General features: G+C 44.2%; 1 protein-coding gene across 2 annotated transcripts in view; it reads right to left on the bottom strand.

The window, feature by feature from the left end:
- MYO1D (myosin ID) overlaps positions 1-19300 on the bottom strand; it is a 175058-nt gene that overhangs the window by 59561 nt on the left and 96197 nt on the right. For both annotated transcript variants that reach the window (XM_063179084.1, XM_063179083.1), the window contains exons 19-21: positions 19111-19215; positions 11782-11895; positions 1528-1682 (exon numbers count right to left, since the gene is read on the bottom strand). In XM_063179084.1, coding sequence (XP_063035154.1) covers positions 1528-1682; positions 11782-11895; positions 19111-19215 — 374 coding nt within the window. The remainder of the gene's footprint in view (positions 1-1527; positions 1683-11781; positions 11896-19110; positions 19216-19300) is intronic.

Raw genomic sequence — 19300 nt, 5'->3', positions numbered from 1 at the left:
GTTGTCTTGTGCATTGCCCTTCATCCAGGAACTTTTATTGGATGTTGCAGAAAAATGGGTTCTACAACAGCTCTCCCATTTACCCAGCTGAGATTTGTCATTTGAAGCACTAAAATAATGCTAATATTGTGTTAAGTGGAGCTGATCAGCACATAAATATATTTAACTGCCATTTTCCTACAGACAGGGATTAGATTAAACCAAATTCTTTTGGAAGATAGTAATGCCATTGTTAAAATCAGTGTAAGAAACTGGAAATCAGCAATTCCCACCTTTAGGAAGACAATGTGCAATGTTTCAGGCTGTGGTCACAACATCTTTGTTAAAATGAAACCTCTGCTTGAGGCTGAGTGGGGACAGGTGACACAAGGGCTGGGGGGGGGGGCAATCTGAGCAAAATTAAAAGCAATTTTGGGTAATTGGAGACTGTACAGAGGAACTGGAGTGTCACCAAGAGTGTCACAGCCTGTCCCCACACCAGAGAGCTGGCAAGGCTCTGTTTGGGAATTTGGGAATCCAGGGACTTCCAGGATCCCCAAACAAACATTGCCTTACAGAATCTGCTGAGCCTGCAAGAGCAGCTGCCTTTGCCATGAAATGAGATTCAGGTAAAAGCAAAACCAGATAATGCTTCCTGTTGCTTTGCAGCACTGAATTTCCCCAAACAAGTTACACCAATGCTGAGAATTCATCTCCAAAGGACTCAGCCCCTGTCCAAAGAAGCACAGGCAGTACACTGTGGTGGTGGTGGGAGGGGCTGGACCAGCACAGTTTTCTTGAATTCATGGAAAAATACCCTAAAGTGACCAAAATTCCCTCTCATTTTCCTGCCACTCACAGCTCTGTGTGAAGATTTACCTGTAGAGTTCTGTGGAGGTTGTGAACAGCAAAGCCAAGGCTGCAGGTGCTGGCAGCACCATTCCTGGTGGGAATCAGGAACAGGAACTGTTCTGGAACAGTTCCTCTGGAACAGCAGGAACAACCCAAAGATCTGCTCACTGCACACCCTGGAGCTCCTTTCTGTGCCTGGTGCTGCCTGGAATTCATTTCTGGGCTCCAGGAGCTCAATCCCAGATACCCCCACACCAATCACCAGCTTTGGCTCAGGGATTTACAGGACAGACAGACTCCAGGGAGCACAGATGACATTGCACAGCAATGATTTACTGCTCAAGCAATAAATCACCTGCTGGTGATTTATGGTACTGGGGCAGGGGTCAATCTGAGCAGAGAAAAACTCAATTTTCATTTTAAATATGAAGAGTTTGGCTGCAGGAAGCCCTCAGGAGCCACTGTGACACACTCCAAGTGCACCTTCAGTGATATTTGTCCCTGTGGCTGTCACACACACACAAGGAAGGCAGAAGAGGAACACAGAAGAGGGAACCAAGTGTTGCAGGTAAAACGTGTGCCCAAAAAATGCCAGGAAGAGAGGTCACTGTGGCAGCACAGCACCACAGTGACTCCAGGGATGGTCTCCACTTTAAAATGGGTGTCCAGCAGCCCCAGCCCCAGCCCAGCACTGACCTCTTGAAGTGACTGGCCAGGACCCCCACGAGCTCCCCAATCCTGCTGTCGTTGGAGGGGTCATTGCTGAAGAGACAAACGATGAGATCCTTGTTGTCCTTGGTGTGGAACACCACCAGCTGGTCCTTGCCATTGGAGACACTGAGCCCCACCAGCTGAGGAGAGAAAGGGAGAACAGGGTTATAATGATATAAAAATGTTGATTCCCCACCCCTGGAGGTGTCCCAGGCCAGGCTGGACGGGGCTTGGAACAGTCTGGGACAGTGGAATGTCACTGTGATATTTTCTAGAAAATTCCCCTTGTCCAGGATTCTTCTCCTGGGAAGCTGAGAAACCCCAGAGAAAAAGGAAACCAATATTATCTCATTTGCTTCTGCTGTGTTTTGCTGCTGTGGAATGTGGTTTGGACATTGTTTATCAACAGGTGGTGTTTGATTGGTTTCATGTGACTTGTTTTGACTTAATGACCAATCACCATCAGCTGTGTCAGGGCTCTGGAGAGAGTCACAAGTTTTTCATCATTATTTTGTTAAACCTTCTCTAAGTATCAATATGATATATGATATGATACAATACGACACAACACAACACGATACAATGTAATATAATAGAATCATAATATAATATAATATAATAGAATCATAATATAATATAATATAATATAATATAATATAATATAATATAATATAATATAATATAATATAATAGCCTTCTAAGAATATGGAGTCACATTCAGAATTTCCTCCCTTTACCGGGAGACCCCAAAAATCCCACAGTGGGAGGTGTCCCTGCCATCGCAGGGGTGGCACTGGATGGGTTTTAAGGTGCTTCCAAGCCAAGCTATTCCCTGATTCCCTGATTTCCCTGTGCCCTTGGCACTGCCAGGCTGGTTCTCTCCTCTCCAGGATGCCCCAGCAGGGAGCTGAGGGGTGGCAGTGGGTGGTGTCCTCCCAGGAGCTGAGCAAGCACAAACAACAGCGGCTCTGTGGATTCAGCAGCCTGGGAGGTGTGAGGGAGAGTCCTCACCGTGCCTGGATGGTCCCAGCAGCTCCTGTGTCACTGCTGTGTCCCTGCTGTGTCACTGCTGTGCCCCTGTGTCTCTGCTGTGTCCCTGTGTCACTGCCGTGTCCCTGTGTCACTGCTGTGCCCCCTGTCACTGCTGTGTCACTGCTGTGCCCCTCTCCCTCACCTGGCAGTCCCTGTGTCACTGCTGTGTCACTGCTGTGCCCCTGTCCAGACACTTCCTGTGTCACTGCTGTGCCCCATTCCCTCCCCAGCAGCCCCTGTGTCACTGCTGTGTCCCTCTCCCTTACCTGGCAGCCCCTGTGTCACTGCTGTGCCCGTCTGTCACTGCTGTCCCCCTGTGTCACTGCTGTGTCACTGCTGTGCCCCTCTCCCTCTCCAGCAGCCCCTCTGTCACTGCTGTGCCCCTCTGTCATTGCTGTGCCCCTCTGTCATTGCTGTACCCCTCTGTTATCGCTGTGCCCCTCTCCAGACACCTCCTGTGTCACTGCTGTGCCCCTCTCCCTCCTCAGGCAGCCCCTCTATCACTGCTGTGCCTCTCTGTCATTGCTGTGTCACTGCTGTGCCCCCAGGGCCACGGGGCACACAAGGATGTCCCCAGCTGCTCTCCCATCACCTCAGGTCACAGCTCTCCCCAAACCCCCCTGGGTGACCTCACTGAGTCCCACCCTCATCAGGAGTGTCTGTCACCCTCTGTCACCCTCACAGGAGTGTCTGTCACCCTCACCAGGTGTCTCTGTCACCCTCACAGGAGTGTCTGTCCCCCTCACAGGAGTGTCTGTCTGTCCCCCTCATAGGAGTGTCTGTCCCCCTCATAGGAGTGTCTGTCACCCTCACAGGATGTCTGTCACCCTCACAGGATGTCTGTCACCCTCTGTCCCCCTCACCTGCCCAGCAGCCTCTCCAACCCTCGCTCTGGGAAACCAGAGGTGTCTGAGGCTGTGCCAGGGCAGGGGGATATTGGCAGAATTCCAGGTGGATATTGGCAGAATTCCTTCAGTGCCAGGGGTGAACAGCCCTGGCACAGCTGGGCTGGAGTCCCCATCCCTACAAATGCCCAATAAATTGTGCACGTGGCACTGGGGACGTGGTTTGGTGCTGCTGCTGCTGGACTTGATGATTTTAAAGGTTTTTTTCAACCTGAACAACTCTGTGCCACTGTGAGTTGCAGGTAAGAAGAATTTAGGAAGAATTTGAGTGGCAAACCCTGCAAAGCCTCAATGATTCCCATGTTCAGGCATGGATTAAGGTCTGCCTCTCCTGACAAAATAAAAAGGTGCAAGGGTTTGGTTTGGGGATTTCATTTTCTGGCATTTTCTTTTTGCACTTGGCTCATCAAAAGCTTTGTCATCATCTCACAAAGGAAAAAAAAAGGGAATTTTTAGGAGGGGCAATCTGGGAGCACAGGTTACAAAGATGAATATTAGACAAAGCAAGAAAAGGATCTGTGCTGGGGAAACAAAGTGTAAAGAGGGCAAAAAAAGCCTCAAAAAGCAAATGCAGCAGAGTAGAGAAAGGAAAACAGAATAAAATAAATAGAATATAGTAACTGGGATAAAATACATAGAATATAATACATGGGACAAAATAAATAGAATAAAATGAAGTAAATGGAATACAATGAATGATAAAATAAAATTAAGTAAGTAGAATATAATGAATGAAAAAACAAAATGAAATAAAAGGAAATGAAATTAAATATAAAATAAGTAAAATAAAATAAAATAAAATAAGTGAAAGCATTATGAGTACAGAGAGAACACAGAGGACTTTCCCTGTCCATTAAAGGGCTTCTTTGAGCCATCCAGGGATTTGTAGAGGGCAGCCCCATTCCCCTACAAGTGAGAGGCACCCATAAAGCATTTTGTTGAAATTAAAATCTCATTATTCCCTTGTTCAGGGGAAAAGGCTCCTGTCCAGCTGGAGATTCCCAACCCCTGCCAGCCAGGGGGCTCAGGCTGGCTTTGCTCACCATGTGTTATTCCCAAGGAAGCCTCTCCAGCAGCTCTGGATGCCTCAGCCCCCCCAGAAAAGCCCAGCCCAGCCCAGCAGCCTGCTCTGTGCCCTATTTTTGGGATCACACTCCCCACAAGGTGCAGCCCCTGAGGTTTTGTTGGTTTTTCCCCCAGCAATGAGGGGCAGCAGCTGCTGACCCTCCTGTCACCAGTTGCCCCAGCACAGGTGGGGTTTAGTCCCAGTTCAGGCTATTTTGGGGCTGTGAAATGCTTTCCCAACAAGCTCCACCTCGTGCACAGGCATTGACAGCTGCCTGGCTTTCCAGTGTCCCTTCAAATTAATTTGCATGCTTAAATACCCTCCTGTGAGCACAATAGCACCACAGGGACTGCTGCCATCAAGGTTTTAAATGTGCAGCGAGTGTGAAAGATGAACAAGTCGCAGTGTTGGATTTGAAAAGGCAATTTAAACATTAATTATTCAACAGAACCCTGTTAGGAGGCCAAGAGCCCTTCAAAATCTTCCCATTTCACCCCCTCCCTACAAGACTCTGAGTGAATAAATGCCACACAAAGGAAATCATTTCAGAGAAGGTGCTTATCTCAGTATTTACCAACACTAATATTGGCCCTGCTTGAAGAGCAGGAAAAATCCTCAGCTTGTGCAGAACATCCTTTATTGTGTTCAGTGCAGGGGAGATGTGGCTGCAAGAGCCTTCCTGATGCCTTTTTATTCCTCTCAGGCAGTACCTGTTTGGTTTTAATTCAGGTAAGAACAAGAAGGGCGCTGTGTGTTGGTACTCTGAGGCAGTGCCAGAGTGCTGGAAGATAAAAAATCCACACAGAGAATCCCCCAAAGCAGCAGCTCCATGTGGAGAACCAGCAGGGCAGCCAGGGAAGCTGTTGTTTATCAGATTGGGTAGAGAATGGCACATTCCTCCCCCACAGCCATGGCATGGTTTGGGTGGAAGGGACCTTAAGGGTCACCCAGTGCCACCCCTGACATGGCAGGGACACCTCTCACTGTCCCAGGTGGCTCCAATTCCATCCAGCCTGGCTTGAGGGATCCAGGGGCAGCCCCAGCTCCAGGGCCTGCTCACACTCACTGTAAAAAAAAATCCCTTCTCTCCATCTAAATCAAATCAAACCTGGTTCAGTTGTGATTTCCCAGCCCTTTCCCCTGCCCCAGTGCAGAGCTGGCACTGGGCTGGCACAGAACATCCTTTATTGTGTTCAGTGCAGGGGAGATGTGGCTGCAAGAGCCTTTCTGCTGCCTGGGTGTCTTTTCATTCCTCTCAGGCAGTACCTGTTTGGTTTTAATTCAGGTAAGAACAAGAAGGGCACTGTGTGTTGGTATTCTGCTGGCAGATGAAAAATCCACACAGAATCCCCTAAAGCAGCAGATCTATGTGGAGAACCAGCAGGGAAGCTGTTGTTTGTCAGATTGGGTAGAGAATGGCACATTCCTCACCCACAGCCATGGCATGGTTTGTGTGGAAAGGACCTTAAGGGTCACCCAGTGTCACCCCTGCCATGGCAGGGACACTTCCACTGTCCCAGGCTGCTCCAATCCCATCCAGCCTGGCCTTGGGCACTGCCAGGGATCCAGGGGCAGCCACAGCTCCAGGGCCTGCCCACCCTCACTGTAAAAAATCCCTTCTCTCCATCTAAAGCAAATCAAACCTGGTTCAGTTTTGATTTCCCAGCCCTTTCCCCTGCCCCAGTGCAGAGCTGGCCACTCCTGTGAGTGTGACACGAGGGACTCCAGGCAAAGCTGGCTCTGGGAGATGGGGAGAGATTTCCTCAGCTGAAAACAAGTTGGTGTGTGCAGCAGGCATCAGCTGAGTGTCTCCAGTGAGATCTCCATGGAAACACCACCCCTGAGATGCTGCTGTGCTGGCAGGGCACTCCTGAAAGGCTGGCAGGGAGCAGGCAGAGGATTCCAGCCCTGGGCATGGGAAGGAGCATCCCTCTTCCCACAGAACACTCATCAGGGCTGCTCCATGGATACACATCACTACTGGTGCCATTATTGTTCATTTTGTCCTCAAAAAACCTTCAGAGCATTTCAAACCATTGCTGTTGTCCCAAAAATGAAGGAATTTCTGTATCATGATCAGCTCCTTCCACATGGTGGAAAGGCTTCCATGAAAGGAGGCACAGAAAAATGGGGAGAGAGCTCAAGGCAACTCAGAGGTGGAAAAACAACACAAATATAAACATTAGGTAACAAATATAAACCATAACTACAACAAGGAACAAACAAGGATTGACTTTGCCAGGGTTCAATCTGAGAAATCCTGGCAAGAGAAATACAAATGGAGTGGAAGGGAGTAGGTTTAGATTGGATATTAGGAAAAAATCCTTCCCTGGGAGGGTGGGCAGGCCCTGGCACAGGGTGCCCAGAGCAGCTGGGGCAGCCCCTGGATCCCTGGCAGTGTCCAAGGCCGGGTTGGAAGGGGCTTGGAGCAGCCTGGGACAGTGGAAGGTGTCCCTGCCATGGCAGGGGTGGCACTGGGTGGGCTCTAAGATCCCTTCCAATCCAAATTCAATCCCATTATCCTGTGAAATATTTTGTGTGTAAATCAAAGACACCTCAAATTCTCCTCCTCTCCCTTTCCTGCAGCTCAGCAGGATCAGTCCCACCCCAGTCCCAGGGCAGCCCAGGTGGGCTGGGGCTCCTCCCCAGGGCAGGTACAAGGAGAAACTGTGAGCAAAGCTGCAATTTTACACCACAGAATCCACCAAAGCTTGGTTTAATCCAATTTCCACCCTGGAATGTCACCTTGACAACCTGTATGGGTGAGCAGAGGATGTCCTGGACCCATCCCTCCTGTGCCAGGCACTCCAGGACCCCTGGAATCTCAAGGACTCCTGCTCAGGTCAAAGAAAGTGCCTGGCCAAGATAGCCTGTGGTAGGTACTGAAGGGAATAAGTGCACATCTGCCAATAAAACTGATTTATAGCTACAGAAATGGGAGAATTCTCAGAGCAAGAGTTCTATCTGCACAGACCATTAACTGCTCTTGTCCTGAGGAACTGCAAAGCAGCCACAGGACCAACACTGAGCCAAAATAAAAGCAATATTGAGTCAAAATACAGCCAAAAATACAACATAGAGCCAAAATACAACCAACACAGAGCCAAAATACAACCAAAATTGAGCCAAAATATAGCCAAAAATACAACATAGAGTCAAAAAATAGAACACAGAGCCGAAACACAACCAATATTGAGCCAAAATACAGCCAAAAATACAACACAGAGCCAAAATACAGCCAAAATAGCCAAAACAGCACCGCCACAGAGCCTGCCCCAGGGCTCTCTGTAGGAATGGATATTCTATTTTAAACACACCTTTTACAGGTGAAAAAGCAACAATTACTGACATTTCTTTCTGAAATTTCTTTCTGAAATTGTACCTGACTTGCTTAGCTCTAATGTAAAAGGCATGAAGGATTTGAGAGGGAAATGTTCAGGTGACCAACAAATGATCTGCTGTAAATGTGCAATCTGCACCTTTACACCCATCAGGCACACAGGTAAAACAGACATTGTCCTAAACCTGGGATAAACACAGATTTATCTCTCATTAATCCTGCACTCAGTGAATTTCAGTGACCTGCACTCTGGTTAAGGTAAAGGTGGAGAAACCAACAGTGAGAAATCCTGATGGACAAAATTCTGCCTTGTCCACATCACCAAAAAACAACTGGGTGGGAACAGCTGGAAAATCAGGTGTGGAAAAGCCCTCTGCTAAAAGGCTCTGTGAGTGTGGGGGTGGCTGAGCTCTGCTGGGAGCCTGGGGGGGTTTGCACCCTGGTTTTCACCAGGCTGGGGGTGTTTTAACCTGGCTGGGGGTGTCTCCACCCCGATTTTCACCAAGATAGGGGTGTTTGGACCAGGCTGGGAGTGTTTGCATCCTGGTTTTCAGCAGGCTTGGGGTGTTGTTCACCAGGCTGAGGGTGTTTTCACCAGGCTTGGGGTATTTTAACCAGGCTGGGGTGTTTGCACCCTGATTTTCTCCAGACTGGGGGTGTTTTCACCAGGCTGAGGGTGTTTGAACTAGCCTGGGGGTGTCTGCACCCTGATTTTCACCAGGCTGGGGATGTTTTCACCCAATTTTAACCAGGTTGGGGGTATTTGCACCCTCATTTTCACCAGGCTGGGGGTGTTGTTCACCAGGCTGGGAGCGTTTGCACCTTGGTTTTCGCCAGGATGGGGGTGTCTCCACCAGGATGGGGATGTCTGCACCCTGAGTTTCACCAGTCTGGGGTGTTTTCACCAGGCTGGGGGTGTTTGGACCTTGTTTTTACCCAGGCTGGGGGGGGTTTCACCAGGCTGAGGGTGTTAGAACCCTGGTTTTCAGCAGGCTGGGGATGTTTGCACCCTCATTTTCACCAGGCTGGGGATGTTTGAACCAGGCTGAGGGTGTTTGAACCAGGCTGGGGGTGTTTTCAGCAGGCTGGGGGTGTTTTCACCCTCATTTTCACCAGGCTGAGGGTGTTTGTACCAGGCTGAGGGTGTTTGAACCCTGGTTTTCACCAGGCTGGGGATGTCTGCACCCTGGCTTTCAGCAGGCTGGGGGTGTTTTAAACAGGCTGGGGGTGTTTGCACCCTGATTTTCACCAGGCTGGGGGTGTTAGCACCAGGCTGGGGTTATCTGCACCCCAGTTTACACGGGCACACAGCAGGATGTGCTGCCAGCCCCTCAGAGCACAGAGCCACCAGTGCTGGGACACAACAGCAGGCAGGAGAGCAGCTGCTCAGGGCAGCTTCCCTTCAAAACAAGAGGCACTGCCATGGAGACACTGCCTGCTGCAGCCAGCACTCCTACTGGGAGTAGCTACTCCATGGATACTCTGTGCTGGGTGCCCAGCAAGGAGGGCAGGAGGAGACTCCAAAGCCAACATTGTGGATGCAGCCAGAGCCAATCATCCCCTCCACATCTGCAGATGAGATTTCACCCTCACCCTAATCCCATCCCTGCCCTCCCAGCAATGCAGAAATGCCAGGTTTGTCATTCCTCCAAATGCAAACATCCCAGAAAATCCGTGCAGGGCATTTCCAGGCAGGCTCTGGAGGCTGGAGATAACCAGAGCACCTCAGGCTGAGGGAGATTCAGCTCCAGGACTGGGGAGCAAAGCTGAGGTGCTGCCCACCCCTTCCATCCCTGCTGATCCCCAGCCTGGCAGCTCCACCCTGCCACCCCCAAGGCCAGACCTGACTGAAATTCTGAGTTTAGCTTTGGTAAGATTTACACAAATAGAAAGAAATAAAAATAAATAGATTCAAGCAGAACCTGAAGGATCAGAGAAGCCCTGAGAGACACAGGATTGGTGCCATAAGCTGCTGTGAAATGCCAGCCCTGCACACACCAAAGCAAACTCAAACAGGGAGGGAGCAGAGAACTGTGAGAGGCAGTTTGGGGTTTAGCTTTTATTTTATGCACCAAAATTAAATTATAGATTATAGAACTATAATTATATTAATTATATAATATATATAATATAATAATATAATTCTATAGGATTAATTATTTTATTTTATTACTATACTATATTTTATTACTATTATTTTTTATTACTATAGGATTAATTGTTTTATTTTATGAACCAAAATTAAATTACAGATTATAGAACTATAGGATTAATTGTTTTTTATTAATATAGGATTAATTATTTTATTTTATTACTGTACTATATATTATTACTATTATTTTATTTTTTATTACTATGGGATTAATTATTTTTTTACGATACTATATTTTATTACTATTATTTCATTTTTTATTACTATAGGATTAATTATTTTATTTTATGCACCAAAATTAAATTATAGCTTATAGAACTATAATTATATTAATTATATAATATATATAATATAATAATATAATTCTGTAGGATTAATTATTTTATTTTATTACTATACTATATTTTATTACTATTATTTTTTATTACTATAGGATTAATTGTTTTATTTTATGCACCAAAATTAAATTACAGATTATAGAACTATAGGATTAATTATTTTTATTAATATAGGATTAATTATTTTATTACTATACTATATATTATTACTATTATTTCATTTTTTATTACTATGGGATTAATTATTTTGTTACCATACTATATTTTATTACTATTATTTCATTTTTTATTACTATAGGATTAATTATTTTATTTTATGCACCAAAAGTAAATTATAGATTATAGAATATATATAATATAATAATATAATTCTATAGGATTAATTATTTTATTTTATTACTATACTATATTTTATTACTATTATTTTTTATTACTATAGGATTAATTGTTTTATTTTATGCACCAAAATTAAATTACAGATTATAGAACTATAGGATTAATTATTTTTATTAATATAGGATTAATTATTTTATTACTATACTATATATTATTACTATTATTTCATTTTTTATTACTATGGGATTAATTATTTTGTTACCATACTATATTTTATTACTATTATTTCATTTTTTATTACTATAGGATTAATTATTTTATTTTATGCACCAAAAGTAAATTATAGATTATAGAATATATATAATATAATAATATAATTCTATAGGATTAATTATTTTATTTTATTACTATACTATATTTTATTACTATTATTTAATTTTTATTAATATAGAATTAATTATTTTATTTTATGCACCAAAAGTAAATTATAGATTATAGAACTATAAGATTAATTATTTTTATTAATATATGATTAATTATTTTATTTTATTACTATTACTTCATTTTTTATTACTAGAGGATTAATTATTTTATTTTATGCACCAAAAGTAAATTATAGATTATAGAACTATAATTATATTAATTATATAATATAATAATATAACAATATAGGATTAATTATTTTATTTTATTGCTATACTATATTTTATTACTATTATTTAATTTTTATTAATATAGGATTAATTATTTTATTTTATTACTATTATTTCATTTTTTATTACTATAGGATTAATTATTTTATTTTATGCACCAAAAGTAAATTATAGATTATAGAACTACAAGTTCTGTAGGATTATAGAACCATGGAATATCCTGACCCACCAAGATCATCCAATCCAACTCCTGGTCCTGCCCAACAATCCCACCCTGATGCTTTGGGGTTGCAGTAACTGCTATAAAAACATTAAATATATCAGAAACTGCAAGCCAAGGACTTTTTCCACTTTATGGACATGAAAATGGAGCTACAGAGTAAAGGCTGCCCTGAAAGAGCCCAGTGCTGTACTCACGTTGTAGAGGGGGATGGTCTTCATCACCTTGTACTGCTTCATGGGGTCCATCTTGTACAGGTGTCTGTCCGTGATGAAAATGGCCCTGTCCTCCACCTTGTTAAAGCGATTCACCTGCACAGAAACACCTTGTGAGTGCCACTGAGCCCTGCAGGGACACGGGGAGTCAGACTGGGCAGTGCCAAGGGCCAAACTCGCTCCAAAATACCCCAAACTCACACAACAGTACTCAAAACGTGTACAAAAATATCCCAACGTCACATAACAAACACCCTAAACTCACAAAGAGCCAAAATTCACATAAAAATGCTCCAAACTTGTACAAAAATACCCCAAAGTCACAAAACAAACACCCTAAACTCACACACAGCCAAAAGTCACGCAAAAATACCCCAAACTTGTACAAAAATACCCCAAACTCACACAAAAATACCCCAAACTCACAAACAGCCAAAAGTGACACATAAATACTCCAAACACAAACAAAACTGCTCCAAACCTATACAAAAGTACTCCAAACTTGTACAAAAATACACCAAAGTCACAAAACACACACCCTATACTCACAAACAGCCAAAACTCACACAAAAATACCCCAAACTTGTACAAAAATACCCCAAATTCACACAAAAATACTCCAAAGTCACATAAAAATACCCCAAACTCACAATCAGACAAAAGTGACACATAAATACTCCAAACACAAACAAAACTACTCCAAATTTATACAAAAATACTCCAGACTTGTACAAAAATACCCCAAAGTCACAAAACACACACCCTAAACTTACAAAACAGCCAAAAGTCACCAAAAAATGCTCCAAACTCACACAAAAATACCCCAAACACACAAAAATACCCTAAACTCACACAAAAACACCCTAAACTCACAAAAAGCCAAAATTCACATAAAAATACTCCAAACTCACACAAAAATACTCCAAACTTGTACAAAAATACCCCAAACTTGTACTAAAATATCCCAAAGTCACACAACACGCACCCCAAACTCACAAACAGCCAAAATTCACAGGAAAATACTCCAAACTCACAGAAAAATACCCCAAACTCACACAAAACGACCCCAAACCCACACAATTCCTAAAGAGGTTTTCTCCTTGGACCTTGGAGCACTGCAAAGGGATCGTGGTCCCTGGAATCCCATTATACAGAGAGAGAGGAGCAACATTCCCAGTCACCCATCAGAGTTGGGAAATTCCAGTTTTCACTCAAACCAAGGCCAGATGCTTCCCCAACCACATTCAAGCCCTGATCAAGTGGTCCCCACATTATCCATGAGTTTTGGGAACCCCAAATGGAGAATCCCTGCCCTGCAGAGCCAAGTCCAGACCTGAGGCTTTGGGCCATCCTTGGTCTGTGTCCTGTCCCTCCATCCCTTGTCCCCAGTCCCTTTCCAGCTCTCCTGGAGCCCCTTTGGGCCTGGAAAGGGCTCTGAGCTCTCCCTGCAGCTCCACCTCAGCACTAAACACTCATTAGGCAGGATGCAAAGGTTTGTTGGAAATGTCTAAGAAAGTAGGACACAAAGTAGAAATTGTTTTTCACTGAGGCAAAACCCAAGTCATGGTTGTATCACAGTCACTGAGATATTTATTAATCAACTGAGAAGGGGAGACAAGGGGAAGACGTGAGGAGGATGAACAGAAATAGGATTTTCCAGGGTGAAATCAGGAGACAAGAGGAGAACTTAAATATCCTCAGTCAGGAGGCAGCAGAGTGACAAAGTTCAGAGCAGATAAAGGCAAAAAATGCAAATTGGGGAGCTCTGTGACAGCTTTACATTAACGACACTGACTCAGAAAAAGCAACCGAGGATGATTTCAGACAGCTCTGGAGAGATCTTGGCACACAGACATGAGGCAGCTCAGAAAAAGCAGAATGTTGGCACAGGAACAACATGGGAATAATGTCCTGGGAGCCATGGTTCACCTGGAACAGCCTGTGAAGGACCAGGGTGCTGAGTGTGAAGGACAATCTGGTGCTTCAGAGAAGGTGAAGAACAAGATTGAGGGCCTGGGAATCTCACAGGAAGAGATGCTGAGTAACCAGGATTATTTTGGGAAGCAGATGAATGGGAGAAAAAAAGCCTAAAGGCTATGAAACACTGAATGGCCCTGAGAAAGTAGGTTAGGAGTGCCTGGTGCCACATGGTGGGTGCTGGAGCAGAGCAGCTCTGTGACAGTGCTCATAGGGGTCTGAGGGTGAGGGAGAGATGAGGATCTGACTCCATGTTTCAGAAGGCTGATTTATTATTTTATGATATATATTATATTAAAACTATGCTAAAAGAATAGAAGAAAGGATTTCATCAGAAGGCTGGCTAAGAATAGAAAAAGAAAGAATGATAACAAAGGCTTGTGGCTCGGACAGAGTCTGAGCCAGCTCACTTTGATTGGCCATTAATTAGAAACAACCACATGAGACCAATCCCAGATCACCTGTTGCATTCCACAGCAGCAGATAACCATTGTTTACATTTTGTTCCTGAGTCCTCTCAGCTTCTCAGGAGGAAAAATCCCAAGGAAAGGATTTTTCATAAAAGATGTCTGTGACACAGCACCAGTTCCTCAACCAGGACCTGGGGAAGCTCTGGGCTCTCCACACTCCAGGTCCTGGGAGCTGAACCAAAGCCCAGTCCCTGGGGCTCAGATCAATGCTCAGATCAATCAAGTAATTGATTTTCTGTGATTTATTTGCAGAGTCTGACACGGTGAACACTCCCTGGGTACTGCCATGACCCTGCCTGGCTGCTCTCCCACCCCCTGGTGACAAAGGGAGCAGATTTCTGCTGCTGTGACACCAGAGCCACCCCAGGGCAAGAGGTGCTGTGGCTGCTGTCTGGGAAGCAGAGATGGGAAGCAGAGATGAGAAGCACACTCAGATTTCACAGCCAGAAAGGCTGCAAAAGCCCTCTGAGATCATGAAGCCCAATTGTTCCTCCAGCACTGCCAAGGCTGCCACTGACCCCTGTCCTCAGGGACGGGGACTTCACCACTGCCCTGAGCAGCTGTGCCAAACCTGAGCACTCTTTTTGTGAAGAAATTTTCCCTAATCTCCAATCCAACCTCCCCTGGCCCTTTCTGAGGCTGTTCCCTCTGCTCCTGTCCCTGTTCCCTGGAGCACAGCCCAACCCCCCTGGCTGTCCCTGTCACACACATCTTTTATGGAAATACCTTTCCTTAGGATTTTTCCTCCTGAGAAGCTGAGAGGACTCAGGAACAAAATGTAAACAATGGTTATCTGCTGCTGTGGAATGCAACAGGTGCATCTGGGATTGGCCCACGTTGGATGTTTCTAATTAATGGGCAATCACAGTCAGCTGAGTTGGACAGAGAGTCCAAGCCACAAGCCTTTGTTATCTTTCTTTGCTATTCTATTCTTAGCCAGCCTTCTGATGAAAACTTTTCTGCTATTCTTTTAGTATAGTTTTAATATAATATATATAATAAAATAATAAATCAAGCCTTCTGAAACATGGAGTCAGATCCTCATCTCTTCCCTCATCCTAAGACCCCTGTGAACACCGTCACAGTCCCCTCCTGTCAGGAGCTGTGCAGAGCCACAAGGGCCCCCTGAGCCTCCTTTGCTCCAGGCTGAGCCCCTGCCCAGCTCCCTCAGCCCCTTCCCATCTCCATTCCTTGCCCTGGACACCCCCAGCCCCTCCAGGTCCTTCTCACCACGAGGTGCCGCAGCAGTGCCAGCTCAGGGGGCAGTCACTGCCCTGCTCCTGCTGCCACACTACTGCTGATCCAAACCAGGTGTCCTTGGCCTCTGGCACACCTGGATTCACCCTCAGCCCCTGCTGATATATTTTGAAATAACCCAAAGCTGCATTCCAAGCCAATATTGTGGGATATTGTGGGAGTTCTACAGTCCCACTATTTTTTCATGGCTCCCTGCTGGTTTTAGTATTAAAATTCAGCTAAAGAAATGTACCAAAGGTGAGGCCCAGCAGCTCACCTCACCTGAGGAGCAAAATCTCACGTCATTCCAGCTTTTTCCAAGCTCCAGGTGCCTCATGCACCTACAGTGCATTTGGGTAAATAATACTGCTGTGGATTAAAGTAAAGACTGTCCCAGTGGGGAGCAGGCACAGAAGGGACTCGCACAAATTTGCACTCACAAAACTGCACTCACAAATTTGCACTCAAAATTTCACTCAAAATTTCACTCAAAATGCAAATATCACTACTGGGCTTGTAGGAGTAAGGACAGGCCTTCTGTTCTCAGCTACAGCTCATTCCCTCCTGGGGAACAGCCCTTCCCAGCATTGTGTTCTCTGCACCTTCTGGGCATTCTGTATTTATATCTTGTTGATCCAAATGGGAATCAGTCCTAATTTAGCTTCCTGACAAGCTCGTGGGGGAAATGAAGATCTGGCAAAGAGCTGAAAAATCTTCAAGGAAGTTTTTCAGGTTTCTGTCAATGGCCTCTGGACACTGAAGGGGCCTTTGAAAGAGATGATCCTGTCAATGGAGCTTGGTGCCACAAGTGACAAGGGAAAAGTGAGAAGAAAAAAACTCATTCTAAAGAAAATAAAGAGAGAGAGTTGTTTCCTAGGTGATCCAACAAAATCTGGAGGTTTGCATGAAATATGCATTTGGTTTCTCCTAAGGCAAAAATCTTGAAAATTTCCTTTGAAAAAGTGAAGAGCAGCACAATGCTCAGAAAAGATGGATTTTTCCATAGGCAGGAATGACCTGCTTCTACCTGTACCTGCTGCAGGGAAGCAAGCACACAGCTCATTCCCCTCCCCTCAGCCAGGCTTCAAAGCCTTTCCCAGCTCTCCTGTAAAAACTGCTCCAAACAGAGCCCCCCATTTTTATTCAGCTCAAGCTGCTGAAATTGGGCCCCCACACAGGCAAAGAAAACTTCACCAACAGCTCAAAACTTGGAGAGCAGTTCCTGGAATAAATTAACTTCTTAGATTTAAAACCACAAAACTATTGAGGTTGGAAAAGCCCTCCCAGCCCATCAAGTCCTATCTGTGCCCAATCCCCACCTTGTCACCAGCCCAGAGCACTGAGTGCCACATCCAGGTGCTCCCTGGGCACCTGCAGGGATGGGGACTCCATCCCTGCCAAGTCCTGACCACCCTTTCCAGGAAGTTCTTCCTGATCTAGAATCTTCTAAATTCTTCCTGAAGAATTAATTAGATCAATGTCATCAGCTAAAATATTCTGTGTCAATGAATTTAATGAGTCAATATCTGACAGGTCACAGGTGTGCTCTACTAATAAAAGTGTTTAAATGGGTGAGCTCTGGGCTCCACCTGTGTCTGCTCAAGTTGCTCAGTATTTTTGCTTTTCATGTGTTCCTGTGCAAGGAAAGCAGTGTATTAGACTGAACATTTCCAAGAGCTGACACCTGACATTGCTGTTGACACTTAACAGATATTTCACATGTGGTTTGGTGACTCAGTAGCTGAAGGAAGCCACAGAGCAAGGCTGATGCTGCTTCAGAAATAAAACATTCACCCAGCTCACCAAAGTGCCCTTCAACACCTTCCCACCAACACCTTCTTGCCTCAGGGAAGAGCAGGAGCAGCACAGTTTTTGTTCAGGAATCCTCAAATAAGCTGAATCATGAAAATAAAACACGGATGAACTCGAGCAGCCTATTTTTGTCAACTGCTGCTTTGTTCAGGAGAATTATTTAAGGGAAGCAATGAAATCACCTGATAATTACAATTTCATTTCTATAATTCACTCTGCAGGCCCCTGTTAAAGCTTCACGTGAGTCAATTTTCAGCAGAGATCAAACACAACCTGCAAACCCACAGGAACCAGGTTTAACATGAGAAATGTGACAAATGTGCCCTGAGCACTGGGCCAGGTGCATGTGCCAGCACCACGTGCCACCCTGGGCCAATAGGGTTTGGTAATGTGGGAAATGGATTTATAGGTAATATTTGTTATATATATAAAACAAATATTATATATTTTACATTATACTATATTATATTATATTATATTATATTATATTATATTATATTATATTATATTATATTATATTATATTATATTATATTATATTATATTATATTATATTATATATTAATATATTATATATAATATATAAAATACATAACATTATATATAGAAATATAATAGATATAATATATATTATAATACATATATATTAAACATATTATATTTATACATATTTATTTATATATTTATTTATTGATTATATATATATATATATATATATATATATATAAAATCAATAAATATATATATAAAATATATATTTATATATATATATAAATACATATATATATATATGTATATATGTGCCCTGAGCACTGACCAGGCTGCATGTGCCAGCACCACGTGCCACCCTGGGCCAATAGGGCTTGGTAATGTGGGAAATGGATTTATAGGTAATATTTGTTATATACAAAACCCAAATATTATATATTTTATATTTACATTTACATTTATATTTACAAAAATAATATACAGCTTCTTAAAAACACCTGAACACCCACAGCACTGGCCTGCCACTAAAATTGAGTTTGTCTGTTGGCTTTGTAAAATTAAAAATATCCTTCCCTGACAGATATTTCCAACCAGCATAATTAGGAGCTACCCACAACAATTAAGCAAGTCTGGTTTTTAATTAGTTGTTTAAACCTTCCAACCAAGTTAACAAAAAACCCAATTCTGCTACAAAAAACATCAAACCCAAACCAGTCATGCAGAATGAAGTGATTTTATCACGAAATCATGGAATGGTTTGGGTTGAAGGGTTCTTAAAGACCATTCAGCTCCAGCACTCTGCATGGGCAGGGACTCAACAATCGACACGATGAGGCCCCAGCAGCCACCCAACCTTGCTCCACCCAAAAATCCCTGATGCAGCTCCTTGGGGGTGCTCTGAAGTGCTGTCCCAGCACCCCAGGGTCACCTCCTGGTCCCTGGACATCCCCAGCTCTGTTACCCATCATTAGGACCTACCCACAACAATTAAGCAAGTCTGGTTTTTTTATTAGTTGTTTAAACCTTCCAACCAAGTTAACAAAAAACCCAATTCTGCTACAAAAAAAATGTCAGACCCAAACCAGTCATGCAGAATGAAGTGATTTTGTCATGAAATCATGGAATGGTTTGGGTTGAAGTGTTCTGGAAGACCATTCAGCTCCAGCACTCCGCATGGGCAGGGACTCAAGAATTGACATGAGGCCTCAGCAGCCACCCAACCTTGTTCCACCCATAAATCCCTGATGCAGCTCCTTGGGGGTGCTCTGAAGTGCTGTCCCAGCACCCCAGGGTCACTCCTGGTCCCTGGACACCCCCAGCCCCGTTACCTTGCGCACGTGGCAGGAGAAGAGGATGTTCATGTACTTGTCCTTGCGCTTCAGCTCGTTGGCCACGGGGGTGAAGGAGCCTGAGCTCTGGGCCCTGTCTGGTTTCTGGAAAAGCAGAGACAGGCTCAGGACATGGCTCCCTCCACCCTTCTGTGCTTTGGGAAAGCAAACCTTGACACACCAAAATGCT

This window comes from Melospiza melodia, chromosome 30, assembly GCF_035770615.1.
Source record: "Melospiza melodia melodia isolate bMelMel2 chromosome 30, bMelMel2.pri, whole genome shotgun sequence".
Lineage (NCBI taxonomy): Eukaryota > Metazoa > Chordata > Aves > Passeriformes > Passerellidae > Melospiza > Melospiza melodia.
Note: the sequence above shows the minus strand (reverse complement) of the source record. Positions and strands in the feature narration are given on the sequence as shown.